The 19,141-nt window shown below is 38.4% G+C and overlaps 1 protein-coding gene across 12 annotated transcripts in view; it reads right to left on the bottom strand.

The window, feature by feature from the left end:
- The window catches only part of KIF6 (kinesin family member 6), a 406,499-nt gene that overhangs the window by 269,959 nt on the left and 117,399 nt on the right, over positions 1-19,141 (bottom strand). For all 12 annotated transcript variants that reach the window (XR_014062975.1, XR_014062974.1, XR_014062973.1 and 9 more), the window contains exon 6: positions 8,777-8,906. Coding sequence is in view for 7 of the 12 variants with exons in the window: in XM_081523236.1 (XP_081379362.1) it covers positions 8,777-8,906 (130 nt within the window). In the remaining 5 variants the exon portion in view is untranslated. The remainder of the gene's footprint in view (positions 1-8,776; positions 8,907-19,141) is intronic.

A 19,141-nucleotide genomic window follows, 5' to 3' on the forward strand; every position in this document is an offset into this window, starting at 1 on the left:
CCAGCATTCATTCATCCAGTACATCATTTCTCATGATGTACTCTGCATATAAGTGAAATAAGCAGGGTGACAATATACAGCCATGATATACTCTTTTCCCAATTTTGAACAAGTCTGTTGTTCCATGCCCAGTTCTAACTGTTGTCGTAACTATTCTTAATTGAAAATTATTAGATTTAATTTTATTTGAATTTAATAGAAGAAAAAAGAAATAAAATTGAAGGAACTGATGACCTTCCAATAAATTTTTTTTTCATGGTAAGAGATGCATATCTTTTTTTCTAAAAGTTATCTCTTTAGAATTAAGGAAAGCTCATGAAATTAAAGGACTTGGGTCATTATATTTTTTAACCATATAGCTGATATTTAGACAGCATCAATTCCTTTCTTGGACTTCCCTTGTGGCTCAGCAGTAAGGAATCCACCTGCCAATACAGAAAATGTGGGTTCAATTCCTGAGTTGGGGTGGGAAGATCTCCTGGAGAAGGAAATAGTAGCCCACTCCATAATTCTTGCCTGGCAAGTCCTATGGACAGAGGAGCCTGGCAAGCTGCAGGCCATGGGGGTTACAAAAGTGTCAGACACCACTCAGTCACTAAACAACTCCTTTCTTGCTTTGCAATATATCGAAATCAGCTCACTTCTAACACCACCCCCTCCTCTATTTTCTAACTCCAAATTTGTGTTGCATCTATTATTAATTATATTTTCAAGGTTTATAATATTCACTTTACACAGTTGCTTAGTTTTACATCTACATTTAAATAAATTCAATGTTTTCCACCATACCTTTTGTAATGCTTCTGGGTTCCCACATCCTTTAATTTGATTCATCTTTTAACTGGTTAGACTTGACTGTCAAGCAATTTTTGAGAAGGATCACTGGGTTCATTTTCTTCCAGAATTCACACACGCTTAAAATTACTTGTCTGATGTTTTTGCTTTTTAAGGACAATTTGAAAATTTGGCTGGGTATAAAATTATTGGGACACAATATCCTTGCTTTAGAACTTGTTCCACTATCTTCTGGCATTGAAGATTGCTGTGGAAAAGTTCAAGTACAAACTTTTTTTTTTTAATCTTCACTCCTAGTTGGCTTGCATTTTTCTGACTGGATGTTCATAAAGTCCTTTATTTAGCTTTGGAAATTAGTAGCCTCAGTAGATTTTATCTTGGAGTAGAGCTCTTTCAATTTGAGACACAGCGTGTCCTTTTCATCTGCAGATTCAAGTAATTCCAGATTTCAGGAAACTTCTCTCTCTCTCTCTCATTCTTTACTCATGTTTTTTTCTGTTGCCCTCTTTCTTTTCTTCAGGATTTCTAATTACTCACAGTTGGTTTCTCCGATTAGTTTCAGCCACATTTCCTCCTCTTCTCTTCCATCTCTTCCTCTTCTTGTTTTCCTTCTCCTCCTTTTCTTCTTTATTTTTTGCTTTTTAATGGAACTTTCATCTCTATAATGGTTTTCTTCTCTTTCATTTCTGAGTTCTTCAAGCTTTTATCTTCTTGTCTTGCAATCTTTTCTTTGAATTTTTCTATATTTTTAGGTATTTTTAAAACCAAAGATTGCATTTAGGTAACATATTTAAGGTTATGAAGTATATGACCTTGTTTCCTGATGTAGGCAGTCTTCAAATGTATGTTGCTTTACCCATCACACTCCACATATATGAAAAGATCTTTAGCTATTTTCCTTCTGATAATTTTATCTTTAAGCATGTCCATCTTTTTCCTAGAGAGTTCGAATTCACTTTGTGTATTACATAGATTTACTCTGCACATTTCATTCTTAACTTTAAGAGCACACACTTAACTTTAAGTGTGTGTGCGCTTAGTTGCTCAGTCATGTCCAACTCTTTGCAATCCATGGACTGTAGCCTGCCAGGCTCCTCTGTCCATGGAATTCTCCAGGCAAGAATACTGGAGTGGGTAGCCATTCCCTTCTCCAGGGGATCTTCATGGCTCAGGGACCTAACCTGGGTCTCCTGCATTGCAGGTGGATTCTTTACCATCTGAGCTACCAGGGAAGCCCTTGAGAGCATATACTTTACTCAAATTTTTGCACTAAAAGATCTGGGGTAGTAAAATTTCTTAAGTCGCAAACTGCCTGAATTCCACTCAGCAAAGGCCATCTTTCTTGGCCATAAGGCTAGACTACTAACCATAGAAATGGCCTGTCTTTAACTCTTTTGGACTCATCTTCTATAGTGAAGAATGGATATCTAAATAACATTTCCCTATCTTACTTGCCTGTGTTCTTAGATCTCATTATTCTAACCAGAAGATCACTGGATTTGCATTTAAGAATTGTGACCCTTTCTTTAAGGTGAAACCATATCCTGCCTGAGGCTGGAGGATATATGTCTTGGCTCTCAGCAACCTCCCTCACTGTAATTCAAACTTCATAATATTTGGCAGATTTCCTCATGGTTTGAGGTTATGAGTATTTTCTTATTTCACTGATGATGGCTTTTCTCCTTCTATTTTTCATTTTTTGTTGCTGTTGTTGCTGGATTTTAGTAACAGGGAGTAGAGGAAAGGCTACTTTTTTCTGCTGTTTAATCAGAAATCAGAATTTTAAAGATCAGAAGAAACTCAGGAGCTAAGTTTTTACAGCCAATAAGATTGTGTTTCTCTAATTATGTATATGGGTTAAGTACATTTTAATATTCTAATAATGGCTGCACTGTACCACTTCATTTATTTTAATAAACGTTTTAATTTGAAATTCATGGTTCACGCAATACTATTAATCAGGTTAGATGAGAGCAGAATGCAAATGATGTTATAAGACAGAATCACTAGTTAAGAATGACTGTATATTTCTCATATATAAAATATAAAAAAGAGGGAGAAAAATGACTGGGATATACTAAGGGCTCAAAATTCATGTTCCCTTCTTTCTATACCTAATAACATATATTCAGTAGGTTAGAGAAGAAGTTAGAATTGTCAACACATCTTTTGCTAAAGCTTCTAGCTGCCTGTTGAGACTTAATGATAAACAAATGCTCTTCTTATTATAATAAGAGCAGGGTGAAATGGATTTAGCCTGTCAAGTATTTTGAGCTTCCCAGGTTTACAAATCTTGGAGTACACTTGCTAATTATATACAACTAATAAATCTTTCCCCAAAAATCTGTGAGGTTGTGTTATTCAGTGTCTCTCTAATGGTCTAGTGGAACATGATGCCAGAACTCTAATTGCAACCCAAATTCTCTTGTTTCTCACACACACTACACAAGGAGATTGAGGCTCAGAGAGCTGTTGACAAACACAATCACACAGTAAAGCTGCTCTTTCCTTCCTGTGCTGTCCTCATACTATTAGACAACGTGTCCAATGACAGCTGTTTCAGTACCAGTATCTGCACAAACCTACTAACTCCATTCACAGCCTGTCTCCCAACTGCCTTTGCACTTCCACAAGGTCACACAACTCAGTATAAAAGTTTGTGGAGTGCAAAGTCTGAGCACTTACAAAACACATCAGTACAACTCAAATACATTGAGTATACTTTTTTTTTTTATTTCAACTGAAGAATTAGGCAGAAAGACCTCTAAGAGCTCCTGGGAAAATAATTTACAAATCCCATAAATGCTGTTGGTAGGCTGGTTATTTAGAAAGTAACCTCTTCCAACACCACAAATTAAATTTTAAAATGTCAAAGTCATCTGTGATATCCTCTGTACTCCCCAAGAGGCACTGTGTACCATAAAATCACCCCAATTCTGGGCCTGGGATTACAGGTCCTTTCTCCTGAAATCATCAAGTCTTCTCCACATGAATTCAAAAAATAAAAATGACTGACCAACTACGTAGTTGCCAGGTGCTGAGAGACTACAGCAGAACATGACTATAGTCTTGTTTTTAAATGTTTTTAAACAGTTGCTAGCTGAGAACTGTAGTGTATTTCCAAATGTTATACTATATGTGTGTGTGCAGTCGCTCGGTCTTCTCCAACTCTTTACGGCCCCATGGACTGTAGCCCACCAGGCTCCTCTGTTCATGGGATTTTCTAGGCAAGAATACTGGAGTGGGTTGTCACTTCCTTCTCCAAGGGATCTTCCCGACCCAGGGATCAAACCCATGTTCTTTGTGTCTCCTGCACTGGCACGCAGATTCTTTACCACTAGTTCATGGGGTCACAAAGACTTGGCCATGACTGAGCGACTGACTGAACTGAACTGAAGTGCTACCTGGGAAGCCCATTATACTATATATATTTAGCATATGGGGCGTGTGCTAAGTCACTTCAGTTGCACTGAGCTCTTTGCGACCCCATGGACTGTGGCTGCCAGACTCCTCTGTCCATGGGATTCTCCAGGCAAGAACACCAGAGTGGGTTGCCATGCCCTCCTCCAGGGTGTCTTTCCAACCCAGGGATTGAACCAGCGTCTCTTATGTGTCCTGCATTGGCAGGTGGATTCTTTACCACTAGCACCACATGGGAATGTATCATATTATTGCTTCTTAATTTATCAAGGTAAAGAGCAATACCAGGTAACAATCATATAAGAAATTATAACTGAGGTTATTTGGCCACTGTGTTAGTTCTCTAGTACAAAAACTAGTCAACTTCAACAATAGAAATTTGCTCTCTTACAGTTCTGAAGGCTAGACATCCCAAACGGAGGTGTTGGCAGGGCTGGTAATTCCTTCTGAGGACTGTGAGGAAGTGCTCTGCCTCAGGCCTTTCTCCTTGGCTTGTAGATGACTTTTCTCATGTTCACATGGAACACTCCCTCTATATTTGTCTGTCTCCAAATTTCCCACTTTATAAGGGTACCAGTGATGTTGGATTAGGGCCCACATGAATGACCCATTTTGAGTTGATCACCTCTGTAAAGACACTATCTCTCAATAAGGCTACATATTCTGAGGTACTAGGGGTTAGGACTCCAACATGGGAATTAGATAAGGTGAGACAATTTAACTCACAGAAGACAGTACTGTGAAGTTTTGGTAGAAAGGATCCCAGACACTACTCTCTTCTCCAAAGTTGCTTGTAAAATAATGCTGTGTTAGTTTAATTTTGGGCTTCCCAGGTGGCATTAGTGGTAAAGAACTTGCCTTCCAACACTGGAGATGCAGCAGACCCGGGATTTGATCCCTGGGTCGGGAAGATCCCCTGGAGGAGGGCATGGCAACCCACTCCAGTATTCTTGCCTGGAGAATCCCATGGATAGAGGAATATGGAGGGCTACAGTCCATGGGTTGCAAAGAGTTGGACACAACTGAAGTGACTTAGCATGCATGCAGTCTAATTATTCACTTTGAGCAACACTATGACTTCCTCAAATGAATACTTAATGGCACTTTTACCAGTGGAGATTGCTCCTAGAGGGAGCATCTGATTTTGTTAATCCAGGACAGCTTCTGTCAAGATGCAGTTAAAAAAATCCTGGATTTTACCTGGATCTTGACAGAGGAGCAAGTAGAAATAAACAAAAACAGAAATGCAGATGGCTAATAAAGGTAAAAAAGAATTTGGTAATCAAAAATGCAAGTTAGAACAAAATTCTTTTGACTACCAAACTGGCAGAACTTTCAAATCTTGTGGTGTTGGCAAGGGTACAGAATAGGGATCTGTTCACATACTTCTCTGGGAGTAGATTTCAACCAGCTTCTTAACAGTAAAACCCGAACTGCCCCAAATTTAGACTGAGCACACTTAAGATGTTAAAATGCGTATTCTTGTGCTCTGCTGCTGACAGCATGAATCCATCCATCAGATATGGGATCCTGTGTCTCTGGACTAGCATGGGGTATCCTGATACAAGTTATCCTCGGGCCACACTTGGCGACAGTGTGCTCTAGACTGCTGGCGGGGCTGGGCAAATCATCTCAGCAATGGGACTGTGCAGGGCCTACCAATCAAAGGCAGAATGTCTTGTCCAATTAGGTTTAATTAATTGAGAGCAACACTTCAATGCTAAGACAAAAAGTACCAAGTGGGCTTTGATGTTGGGTCACCACAGTTCAGCTTTTACAATATATATTCTTTTTGGCATAGCAAGCCAACTTTTGAAAAAAAAAAATCTACCCCAAGGACATAATCAGGTTTTATTCAAAACATTGGTAGAATTACAGAAATTATTTAAGAGTGGGTTCTAAAAATAAGAAGAGGATGAAGCTACTCTTAATAAATTTTCCTTAAAACTCTGGCTCTCAGTAGGAGAACTTAAAAGGGAAGAGCACGCTTGCTTTGGTCCCCATATTCAGGCTTTGTTTTGTAAATGTTTTCTGGTTACCAAGGCAACTTCTGGATTTCTCTGTGTAAATGGGAAATTGGGAACCTCGTCTTCTGAAAAAAAAAATGATTAGTGTGTTCTTTTTATCCTGGTAAGCTCATTGCATGCTGACAAATTACATTCTGACAGCTCAGTTGTAATCTAAAACATGCCTCTCTGGAGACTCTGAATAATAAAGTATTTCCAGGGATTGACAGTTATTCTTCGTTTATATTTTTATGTATTTGCTTTCAATGAATTCAAGAGATAAACTGAAGTGTTCCATACTTGCTATGCTTTTTAAATAATTCAGAAATGTATCCTCACTTGAAAAATCTGACATGTGTCAATTTGATTACTGTGCTCATGAATTGTGGTGTAAGGAAAGAACATAAACTTCCAAAATGGTCAGACTTGGAGCTGAAGCCCAGTTCTGCCACCTACTAGCAGTGCGACCTTGGGCAAGCAGTCTAACTCTTTGAGCCTTAGTTTCCATCTAAAAAATGAGAGTCAGAAATAATACATACGAGTATCTACAACAGTGACAAGTCTACTGAGTAGGTTCTTGATAGAACATGGTAGTTATTACCAAAGAAAAAAAATAAAAGCAAGCACAGAAACATCCAAAACCTATTAGACTTGGTTTAAAAGCAATCAGGCTTCACACAGGAAAAAAAAAAAAAAGAATAAAATTTTAAAGTAATGCACAACCAGCATTGTTAGAATTGGACTTCTCCAGGTTTCAGCTATTTATACTGTTGTGAAACACTCAACAGTAAATAATAGGAAAAGACTGTCAGAATTTTGTAAGATGGTAGAACATGACAGAAAAGCTTATACAAAGGAAGCTCGAGGTCCTCAAAACTTTAAACAACAATAGTCTGAAAAGATGCAGTTGGCTCAAGTTAGAGGCATAACTTTGAAAGAGCAAATGGCCAAGCTTATTTGCTAACAGGGGTCATGGTGAACCAGGGCCGGGAGCCCTCCCTGACGCATTCAAGGTGAAGGGATAGAATTGTGAGGACAAGGCCTAGACTCCTCAGGGATGAGTCACATCAGGAAGACGGTCAACAAAGAGGCGGGGGCAGGTTTCCCCTCATGTTTTCCAGAAGCATTTATGATCCACCATTTTTCTTTTTCATACTCCGTTGGTGGGCAGGGCCCATTTAAAAGTCTGTACCTCTCAGTTTGCTGTTGATTAAACTGTGTATGGAGGAGGAGGATTTTTAATGAAACATGTTAAATCTTTCATTATCATACTCCCTACTTCTTAATCTGCCTTTATTCCTGTCTCTTCAGTTACTGTGACAAATGAGCACGATGGATGACTGCATGGGCAAAGTGCTGCCACAATACACAGACGCAAAACATTGTAACCGACAGAAAAGATTCTGAAAACTAGGCACAGCTCTCTTTAAGTGAAAATAATAATTTAAGGGTCCTTAAATCCATATTATATGTGGCACGTAAAATCAACATTTTTAAGCTAGTCTGTTGAAAAGTACTGATGCAGAACTAGTAAAACAACAATGAAACTAAGGGCCCAGCACAATGACAGATGTCAGCACCATGCTTTCACTACCTGATTTCCCATTTATCTATCTTGTATTTAAGGTGGTACATTCCAAGGGGTGAAAATGGGGCAGAAAGAAAGTCACTTGAGGGAGACTTTCTCAGACTACTTTTCCTCCCAGCTTATTGTCTCTTCCATTGTTTGTCATCAGAGACCAGGTAGAACACAGAATTCAGGGAGCATGATTTAAAAAGGAAAGTGCCTGTGATTACAGTAAGCTGTTCACTGTTCCCATACCACCACCACCCGAATCATCAGTAGAACTACTTAATTCCTTTCAGTGCAGTGGCGCTGAATGAGACTTTTGTGACCCTCCATCTCCGATCAGTAACTGGTTGAGGCCCATGATCCAGCAGGGTCAATCCTGTCTCCTGCCTATGGTTCCAAGGCAAAATATAGGTGACCAGTTAGGTGTGAACGTCAGATTAGCAATAAATAGCTTTTAGCACACTATATCCCCAATATTGCACCGAGGCATACTTTTACCACACACCATGGCAGTGTTCCTGGATCTGCCAACAAGAGCTGCAAATGCAAAGAGCACTTCCTAGGTTCCATGGGTTATTCTAAATTCTTCATTAATTCTCTAAACCCATGAAAATCCATGGATAGGTAAACAAATGCCAGTATATGGATGACTGGAGGTTAGGAAGAATAAGCTATGTAATTTTAAGTTTCAAAAATTATGCAAAAATTCCTATAATGAAGACTTCTGATGAGTTGTCATGGGCTGGCTGCAAATCAATTTGTATAAAATTTAAAAATACAAAATTAAAAGAGTCTAGATTTTAGTCCCTGCTCATTAACTAGCTAGAAGATCTTGAGAAAGTCTCCTCAGTTCTCTGGCTCTAGGTTTCCTTCTCCTAAAACACGGGATTTAGAGGAGATTATTTTTAAAGTCGTTGCTGTCCCCCAGATTCCATTATATCTTACAGTGTGCAAACATGGCTTGCAGGGAAAAGCTTATTACCTCTGCAATCATTCTGTTGGTGTCGCCCAAGAAAAGCAGATTCAGAGCTTCTTCCTCTGTGGTCGCCTGATGAAGAGACAAGTTTTTCAGGTGGATATTCTGATCAGGGTCCTCCAATACTGTCACTTTCCTAAGGAAATAGGAAGCAACAACACAAGATGCTTTGAGAAGGAAAAGAACTTCAAGTCTTTCTTACAGGTTTCTTTTTTAAAGGCCATATGTATGACGCCTTGAATTTATAAAATCAAAAAGTACACAAGACACCAGACAGTACTGGATTAGCATCTAATCCAATACTGACATTCCCTTGATAGTACTACCAAATAGCTTTGGGGCTGAAAAGTACATTACAAGCTCCTGATTTAAAGGCAGCTTTATTGGGAATCGTCAGATCCCCAAAGCATATGAAAATGCATATTCTTATTGAATTTAAAATGCCAGTAGATAACCTTCTACCTATGTCAGGAAACTTGGCTATACTTTTTTTTTGCCATGTCATAATTCAGTTTCTTACATTACGTGGTGCTGATTTTTCTCCTTCTAATTTTTTCCTTTTGTTCAATTTCAAACACTTCAATCTATGTGACATTTCAAACTGGTTAGCTCACCAATTTAAACACGATGATAATTGAGGCATTTATCATCCCTCTAGGAGTTATTCCCTGGTTTTCTTATCAAGGTGAGCTAAAAATTCCCAAGAAGTCTTGTAATAAAATTCTAGTTTATAATTATTATTTTTCTGTCCATCAGATATGTTTTTTGACCTTTCTTCTTTTACAGCATCACTTTTCCTTCCACTGAATCCTTAGGTTTGGCATTACATTCATTTATTAAAACTCCTCAAGAGACATTTTGGTGCCAACACTGTTTCTTCCCATGTGAATCTTAACACTGTCTCAGGAGCTGGCTTGTCAAAATTCTCCTCAGAGTCCTGTTAGGACTTCTGGCAACTTCTGGAACACAATTTGGCTAAACTCCTAATAGTCTTCTTTCAAAGGACTACAAATTCAAGCAACAGAATTACTAAAGAGAGTGCCCTTCTACCTCTTGAGTTTTGCCTACGTGATCATTTTAAAAACTGTTGAGGAAAGGAAATCTGTAATTCACAAGTGTTGCCAAGTGTCTCTCCAGGTATCTGCACTTGGTTACAACAGCTGAACTGATGACAGCAGGTCAACGCTGGCATCATCTGGCACTGCCTCCCTTCAGAGTACAACTAGCAAGTGGACATGTGTCACTTGCCTACTGACAAAAACACGCTTAGAAAACTTCAAAAATGAAGATTTTGCAAAGACCATAATTTTTCAGCCTTCCCTTTTGTAAGGGGACTATCTGGATTTTCATATGTAATTTGTGGGCACTAAAATACTAATTGAAGGAAGAAAATGTAGTTTTTCCAGCCCATCTGTGACCAATATGTCACTAATAATGCAACTCGTTGCCAAGTTTTGGACTTCTTTTTGCCTCCTTCAATAATACCAATGAGATGGAAAAAGATCTCTTCCCTTAATGGAAACAAGTGTATTTTATTTATTTTTCAACAAGGCTCATAAGTCAGCTTATTAAAAATGCTTAAGAGTTAAAAAAAATGCTTGGAAAATATGAAGGCATTTTTAAACTGAAATAGATGAATTGTGCTCTATTTTTAGGAACCCTCTTTATTCCTTAAGCTTTATTTCCACTGTGATTCTTCTGAAATGCTTGAGAAGGTTTGGTAAATGCAATCCCTAGGGATACAGAAGTCAGAATTCTTCCTAAATCTACAGATTCTACATCTTAAAGGTGAAAGAAGTTAAGTAATATGGGAAGGAAGATAAAAGCATGAAATGAGTGATGAGACAAGTACATCACAAGTGAGAAAGAAGAGTTCTTTTTCAGCATGAAGAAGAAAACAAATTCTTCAACTCTGAGGCAAAGTCACCTGCAACATACGTTGTAAGACCACAAGTTAGATACAAAACCATCCTGTGCAAGATCAGAAAAGGGGGAGATGAGGGAGCAGAAAATGATTCAAAGGGGAGGATGCTCACACTCCCTGGGCACTGGAAGTCTCCTTTAATCCAGTCATTCTCACCCTGGCTGCACACAGGGCCAGTCTTCAGAACGTAAACAAAAAAACACATCAGCACCACGTGTCCTCTTAAAAGATTTTGATTTGAATATTCTGGGGTGCAGACTGGGTACCAGAGTCTGTAAAGGCTCCAGGTGATTCTATTGTGCAGCCAAGATTGAGAGTTACTGACTTCATCTTTAATGACCATACAAGGTGGACATATGGGAAGGTTTCTGGTTTCTTTATGGTTACTTTCCACCCAGCTCCACCTAAACCCAAAGAGGAGAGTTACTCATCTTACTGGTTGAAGTCACTTTGGGTCACATATCTACTAACAGGCAAGGTCCCTGTGAATTTTATTTTATTTATTTATTTTTATTAATTTATTTATTTTAGTTGGGGACTAATTACTTTACAATATTGTAGTGGTTTTTGCCATACATTGACATGAATCAGCCATGAGTTTACATGTGTTCCCCATCCTGAACACCCCTCCCACCTCCCTCTCCATCCCATCCCTCTGGGTCATCCCATTGCCCCAGCCCTGAGCATTTGTCTCATGCATTGAACCTGGAATGGTGTTCTGTTTCACATATGATAATATACATGTTTCAATGGTATTCTCTCAGATCATCCCACCCTCACCTTCTCCCACAGAGTCCATAAGACTGTTCTATGCATCTGTGTCTCTTTTTCTGTCTCGCATATAGGGTTACTGTTACCATCTTTCAAATTCCATATATATGCGTTAGTATACTGTATTGGTGTTTTTCTTTCTGGCTTACTTCACTCCGTATAATGGGCTCCAGTTTCATCCATCTCAATAGAACTGATTCAAATGTATTCTTTTTAATGGCTGAGTAATATTCCATTGTGTTTATGCACCACAATTTCCTTATCCATTCATCTGATGATGGACATCTAGGTTGCTTCCATATTCTGGCTATTATAAACAGTGCTGTGAGGAACATTGGGGTACATGTGTCTCTTTCAACTGTGGTTTCCTCAGTGTGTATGCCCAGCAGTGGGATTGCTGGGTCATATGGCAGTTCTATTCCCAGTTTTTTAAGGAATCTCCACATTGTTCTCCATAGTGGCTGTACTAGTTTGCATTCCCACCAACAATGTAAGAGGGTTCCCTTTTCTCCACACCCTCTCCAGCATTTATTGCTTGTAGACTTTTGGATAGCAGCCATTCTGACTGGCGTGAAATGGTACCTCATTGTGGTTTTGATTTGCATTTCTCTAATAATGAGTGATGTTGAGCATCTTTTCATGTGTTTGTTAGCCATCTGTATGTCTTCTTTGGAGAAATGTCTGTTTAGTTCATTTTTTGATTGGGTCATTTATTTTTGTGGAATTGAGCTGCAGGAGTTGCTTGTATATTTTTGAGATTAATTCTTTGTCTGTTGCTTTGTTTGCTATTATTTTCTCCCATTCTGAAGGCTGTCTTTTCACCTTGCTTATAGTTTCCTTTGTTGTGCAAAAGCTTTTAAGTTTAATTAGGTCCCATTTGTTTGTTTTTGCTTTTATTTCCAATATTCTGGGAGGTGGGTCATAGACGATCCTGCTGTGATTTATGTCGGAGAGTGTTTTGCCTATGTTTTCCTCTAGCAGTTTTATAGTTTCCGGTCTTACGTTTAGATCTTTAATCCATTTTGAGTTTACTTTAGTGTATGGTGTTAGAAAGTGTTCTAGTTTCATTCTTTTACAAGTGGTTGACCAGTTTTCCCAGCACCACTTGTTAAAGAGATTGTCTTTTCTCCATTGTATATTCTTGCCTCCTTTGTCGAAGATAAGGTGTCCATAGGTGCGTGGATTTATCTCTGGACTTTCCATTTTGTTCCATTGATCTATATTTCTGTCTTTGTGCCAGTACCATACTGTCTTGATGACTGTGGCTTTGTAGTAGAGCCTGAAGTCAGGCAAGTTGATTCCTCCAGTTCCATTCTTCTTTCTCAAGATTGCTTTGGCTATTCGAGTTTTTTTATATTTCCATACAAATTGTGAAATTATTTGTTCTAGTTCTGTGAAAAATACCAGGTAGCCTGATAGGGATTGCATTGAATCTATAGATTGCTTTGGGTAGTATACTCATTTTCACTATATTAATTCTTCCAATCCATGAACACGGTATATTTCTCTATCTATTTCTGTCCTCTTTGATTTCTTTCATCAGTGTTTTATAGTTTTCTATATATAAGCCTTTTGTTTCTTTAGGTAGATATATTCCTAAGTGTTTTATTCTTTTCGTTGCAATGGTGAATGGTATTGTTTCCTTAATTTCTCTTTCTGTTTTCTCATTGTTAGTGTATAGGGTGCAAGGGATTTCTGTGTGTTAATTTTATATCCTGCAATTTTACTATATTCATTGATTAGCTCTAGTAATTTTCTGGTAGAATCTTTAGAGTTTTCTATGTAGAGGATCATGTCGTCTGCAAACAGTGAGAGTTTTACTTCTTCTTTTCCTATCTGGATTCCTTTTATTTCTTTTTCTGCTCTGATTGCTGTGGCCAAAATTTCCAAAATTATGTTGAATAGTAGTGGTGAGAGTGGGCACCCTTGCCTTGTTCCTGACATTAGGGGAAATGCTTTCAATTTTTCACCATTGAGGATAATGTTTGCTGTGGGTTTGTCATATATAGCTTTTATTATGTTGAGGTATGTTCCTTCTATTCCTGCTTTCTGGAGGGTTTTTATCATAAATGGATGCTGAATTTTGTCAAAGGCTTTTTCTGCATCTATTGAGATAATCATATGGTTTTTATCTTTCAATTTGTTAATGTGGTGTATTACATTGATTGATTTGCAGATATTAAAAAATCCTTGCATTCCTGGGATAAAGCCCACTTGGTCATGATGTATGATCTTTTTAATATGTTGTTGGATTCTGTTTGCTAGAATTTTATTAAGGATCTTTGCATCTATGTTCATCAGTGATATTGGCCTGTAGTTTTCTTTTTTTGTGGCATCTTTGTCTGGTTTCAGAATTAGGGTGATGGTGGCCTCATAGAATGCGTTTAGAAGTTTACCTTCTTCTGCAATTTTCTGGAAGACTTTGAGTAAGATAGGTGTTAGCTCTTCTCTAAATTTTTGGTAGAATTCAGCTGTGAAGCCATCTGGTCCTGGGCTTTTGTTTGCTGGAAGATTTCTGATTACACTTTCGAATTCTGTCTTGTGATGGGTCTGTTAAGATCTTCTATTTCTTCCTGGTTCAGTTTTGGAAAGTTATACTTTTCTGAGAATTTTTCCATTTCTTCCAAGTTGTCCATTTTATTGGTATATAGCTGTTGGTAGTAGTCTCTTATGATCCTTTGTATTTCTCTGTAGTCTGTTGTGATCTCTCCATTTTCATTTCTAATTTTGTTGATTTGATTCTTCTCCCTTTGTTTCTTGATGAGTCTGGCTAATGGTTTGTCAGTTTTGTTTATCTTCTCAAAAAACCAGCTTTTAGTTTTGTTGATTTTTGCTATGGTCTCTTTTGTTTCTTTTGCATTTATTTCTGCCCTAATTTTTAAGATTTCTTTCCTTCTACTAACCCTAGGGTTCTTCTTTTCTTCCTTCTCTAGTTGCTTTAGGTGTAGAGTTAGGTTATTTATTTGATTTTTTTCTTGTTTTTTGAGGTACACCTGTATTGCTATGAATCTTCCCCTTAGCACTGATTTTACAGTGTCCCATAGGTTTTGGGTTGTTGTTTTCTCATTTTCATTCATTTCTATGCATATTTTGATTTCTTTTTTGATTTCTTCTGTGATTTGTTGGTTATTCAGAAGCGTGTTGTTTAGCCTCCATATGTTGGAATTTTTAATAGTTTTTTTCCTGTAATTGAGATCTAATCTTACTGCATTGTGGTCAGAGAAGATGACTGGAATGATTTCAATTTTTTTGAATTTACCAAGGCTAGATTTATGGCCCAGGATGTGATCTATCATGGAGAAGGTTCTGTGTGCACTTGAGAAAAAGGTGAAATTGATTGTTTTGGGGTGAAATGTCCTGTAGATATCAATTAAATCTAGCTGGTAATTGTATCATTTAAAGTTTGTGTTTCCTTGTTAATTTTCTGTTTAGTTGATCTATCCATAGGTGTGAGTGGGGTATTAAAGCCTCCCACTATTATTGTGTTATTGTTAATTTCCCCTTTCAAACTCGTTAGCATTTGCCTTACATATTGCAGTGCTCCTATGTTGGGTGCATATATATTTATAATTGTTACATCTTCTTGGATTGATCCTTTGATCATTATGTAGTGTCCTTCTTTGTCTCTTTTCACAGTCTTTATTTTAAAGTCTATTTTATCTGAAATGAGTATTGCGACTCCTGCTTTCTTTTGGTCTCCGTTTGTGTGAAATATTTTTTTCCAGGCCTTCACTTTCAGTCTGTATGTGTCCCTTGTTTTGAGGTGGGTCTCTTGTAGACAGCATATATAGGGGTCTTGTTTTTGTATCCATTCAGCCAGTCTTTGTCTTTTGGTTGGAGCATTCTACCCATTTACATTTAAGATAATTATTGATAAGTATGGTCCTGTTGCCATTTACTTTGTTGTTTTGAGTTCGTGTTTATACACCCTTTCTGTGTTTCCTGTCTAGAAAAGATCCTTTAGCATTTGATGCAGAGCTGGTTTGGTGGTGCTGAATTCTCTCAGATTTTGCTTGTCTGTAAAGCTTTTGAATTCTCCTTCATATCTGAATGAGATCCTTGATGGGTACAGTAATCTGGGTTGTAGGTTATTCTCTTTCATTACTTTAAGTATGTCCTGCCATTCCCTTCTGGCCTGACGAGTTTCTATTGAAAGATCAGCTGGGAATCCCCTTGTGTGTTATTTGTTGTTTTTCCCTTGCTGCTTTTAATATTTGTTCTTTGTGTTTGATCTTTGTTAATTTGATTAATATGTGTCTCGGGGTGTTTTGCCTTGAGTTTATCCTGTTTGGGACTCTCTGGGTTTCTTGGACTTGTGTGACTATTTCCTTCCCTATTTTAGGGAAATTTTCAACTATTATCTCCTTATGGGAATCCCCTTGTGTGTTATTTGTTGTTTTTCTCTTGCTGCTTTTAATATTTGTTCTTTGTGTTTGATCTTTGTTAATTTGATTAATATGTGTCTCGGGGTGTTTTGCCTTGAGTTTCTCCTGTTTGGGACTCTCTGGGTTTCTTGGACTTGTGTGACTATTTCCTTCCCCATTTTAGGGAAATTTTCAACTGTTATCTCCTTCAGTATTTTTTCATGGCCTTTCCTTTTGTCTTCTTCTTCTGGGACTCCTATGATTCGAATGTTGGGGTGTTTCATATTGTCCTAGAGGTCCCTGAGGTTTTCCTCATTTCTTTTGATTTTTTTTTTCTTTTTTCCTCTCTGATTCATTTATTTCCACCATTCTATCTTCTACCTCACTTATCGTATCTTCTGCCTCCATTATTCTACTGTTGGTTCCCTCCAGAGTGTTTTTGATCTCATTTATTGCATTATTCATTATATATTGATTCTTTTTTATTTCTTCTAGGTCCTTGTTAAACATTTCTTGCATCTTCTCAATCCTTGTCTCCAGGCTATTTATGTGTAACTCCATTTTGTTTTCAAGATTTTGGATCATTTTTATTACCATTATTCTAAATTCTTTTTCAGGTAGATTCCCTATCTCCTCCTGTTTGGTTTGGTGGGCATTTATCATTTTCCTTTACTTGCTGAGTATTTCTCTGCCTTTTCATCTTGTTTAGATTGCTGTGTTTGGGGTGGCCTTTCTGTATTCTGGTAGCTTGAAGTTCCTCTTTATTGTGGAGGTTCCTCCCTGTGGGTGGAGTTGGACAATTGGCTTGTCAAGGTTTCTTGGTTAGGGAAGCTTGTGTTGGTGTTCTGGTGGGTGGAGCTGGATTTCTTCTCTCCAGAGTGCAATGGAGTGTCCAGTAGTGAGTTTTGAGATGTCTATGGGTTTCGTGTGACTTTGGGCAGCCTGTATATTGATGCTCATGGCTATGTTCCTGCGTTGCTGGAGAATTTGCGTGGTATGTCTTGCTCTGGAACTTATTGGCTCTTGGGTGGAGCTTGGTTTCAGTGTAGGTATGGAGGCTTTTGGATGACCTCTTATTAATTAATGTTCCCTGGAGTCAGGAGTTCTCTGGTGTTCTCAGGTTTTGGGCTTAAGCCTCCTGCCTCTGGTTTTCAGACTTATTCTTGCAGTAGCCTCAAGACTTCTCCAACCATACAGCACTGATAATAAAACTTCTAGGTTAATGGTGAAAAGATTCTCCACAGTGAGGGATACCTAGAGACGTTCACTGAGTTACATGGAGAGGTGAAGAGGGAGGAGGGAGATAGAGGTGACCAGGAGGAGAAGAGGGGGACTCAAACGTGGAGAGAGCAATCTAGCCAGTAAACACTTGCCTATGTGCTCTCCACAGTCTGGAACCCTCAGAGAGGTTCACGGAGTTACATAGAGAGGAGGGAGGAAGGAGATAGAAGTGACCATGAGGAGAAAGGGGGGAATCAAGAGGAGAGAGAGAGATCTGGGCAGTACTCTGTGCACTAAGTGTTCTCCAGTGCCCAGAACACCCACAGAGATTCACAGAATTGGGTTGAGAAGAGAAAGAGGAGGGGGGAGATAGAGGTGCCCTGGGGGAGAAGAAAGAGAGTCAAAAGGGGGAGAGAGTAATCAAGCCAGTAATCACACTCCTGAGTAAAAATGGGTACTAAAGATTGGGTTCTTAAATGTACAAAATTGATATCAAATACTATAAAACAAAGATTAAGGATCTAGAGTAGAGGTTAGACTCTTAAAAAAATACAATATTAAAAAAAAAAACCAAAATCACAAAAAGTATAAGATATATATATGCAGTTTGCTTTAAAAATAGGGTCTTTTTTTTTTTGCAAGGTAATAGTGGGTTATAAAAATGAAAATTAAAGGTGTAATAGAGGACTTAAAGAAAAAAGAAAAAAATTTTAAAAATTAAAAAAAAATGATAATAGTAAAAATACATCCAGGACTTTCTCTGGAGCTGTTGTGGGCAGTGTGGGGTCAGTTCAGTTTCAGATAGTTCCTTGTTCTTGCTTATACTTTTCAAGATCTATAGGCCCCTTTCAATGTAGCTGGTGTTAATTACAGGGATTTTAATCTGTTCACCTGTCACTTCCAAAGCAGTTCCCTCTGTTTATTTGGCTTCTGTTTGCAGGTTTCTTCAGTGTCTAATTTCTGCCCTGACACAAGGGGTCGGAGGTGGTCTCTTTAGGTTCACTTGTTCAGTCGTGTTATGGGAAGGGAGGAACACTGCAAACTAATATCACTGGCGTGTGTGTGGAGAACTCGAAGTGTCTCAGCCGCACTGGGTTGGCCCCTGCTCATGGCGTGTGTGCTTTCCCAGTCTACCCTGCTCAGGCTTCCCCTGTGAATTTTAAAAAGCTTGTCCTTCCACAGGAAGTTTCCTTTTTCCACCTCTTTGATCATGCCACTGATGGGTAAACTAAGTCACCCATTAACCATAGCAATAACTAATGCTCAACTGGGGATTACAGATCTTCCTGAACAGGGTTTATATCATGGCTGAATCAAAAAATTTAAATGCGATATCATACATAATCTCCTCACCATTACCTCACTGAAATTTAAAAAAAAATGCAGAAAACCAGCACGTACGGAATTCTAAAAGTGTTCAACCTTTTAGACAACCTGAATGGCTCACAGATTTAGGTTATATTTACAAAGAATAGTTAGAATTATAACATAGGAAGTACAGAATGTCATCAGGAGCATTTGGCTAAATCACTCAGAGCCTCTGATCTGCAATGTATTGCAGAAGTATTATGCTTCTGTATTTACTTCTGGGTGCTTGTCCAGCTGTGTCACTTTGATCACAATTTGCACGTGCTTCAACTTTTCTGCATAGAAATCTCAGTCGTCTTTTGTGACTCATCACTACGTATTTCTCTGACTCTTTTCTGACTCTTCACTTGAGCTTAGCCAAAAGGACAAGAAGCGAGTCTTTTCTGGTTCTGTTTCCCCCACTATTTTCTTATTTTTGCCCACTGAGGTTTTGAAAAGTAAATAAAAAGACAGGTTGGTGTCCAGTTTAGTTTGGCTTCTCTCAGGGTTCTCTCCCTGCTCTGGGCTCATCTGTGGGCATCCTTTAATAAGAAGGCTCTGCTTCTGGAATCTTCTGCGGTGCATCTCTCTCCAATCAGGGTCTCCCTTGCCAGTTCTTCTCCTCAGATTCTTTCCTGGTTTCTGCCCAATCCCTTGGGCATGAGGCTTTGGACTTTCCCTTATTGCCCTGCCTGCTCTTATTGAAAATTCCTTTTGCACTCAGCCTCACAACCCACACATCAG

Source organism: Giraffa tippelskirchi, chromosome 8 (genome assembly GCF_054371585.1).
Source record: "Giraffa tippelskirchi isolate mGirTip1 chromosome 8, T2T-mGirTip1v1.2.pri, whole genome shotgun sequence".
Taxonomy (NCBI): domain Eukaryota; kingdom Metazoa; phylum Chordata; class Mammalia; order Artiodactyla; family Giraffidae; genus Giraffa; species Giraffa tippelskirchi.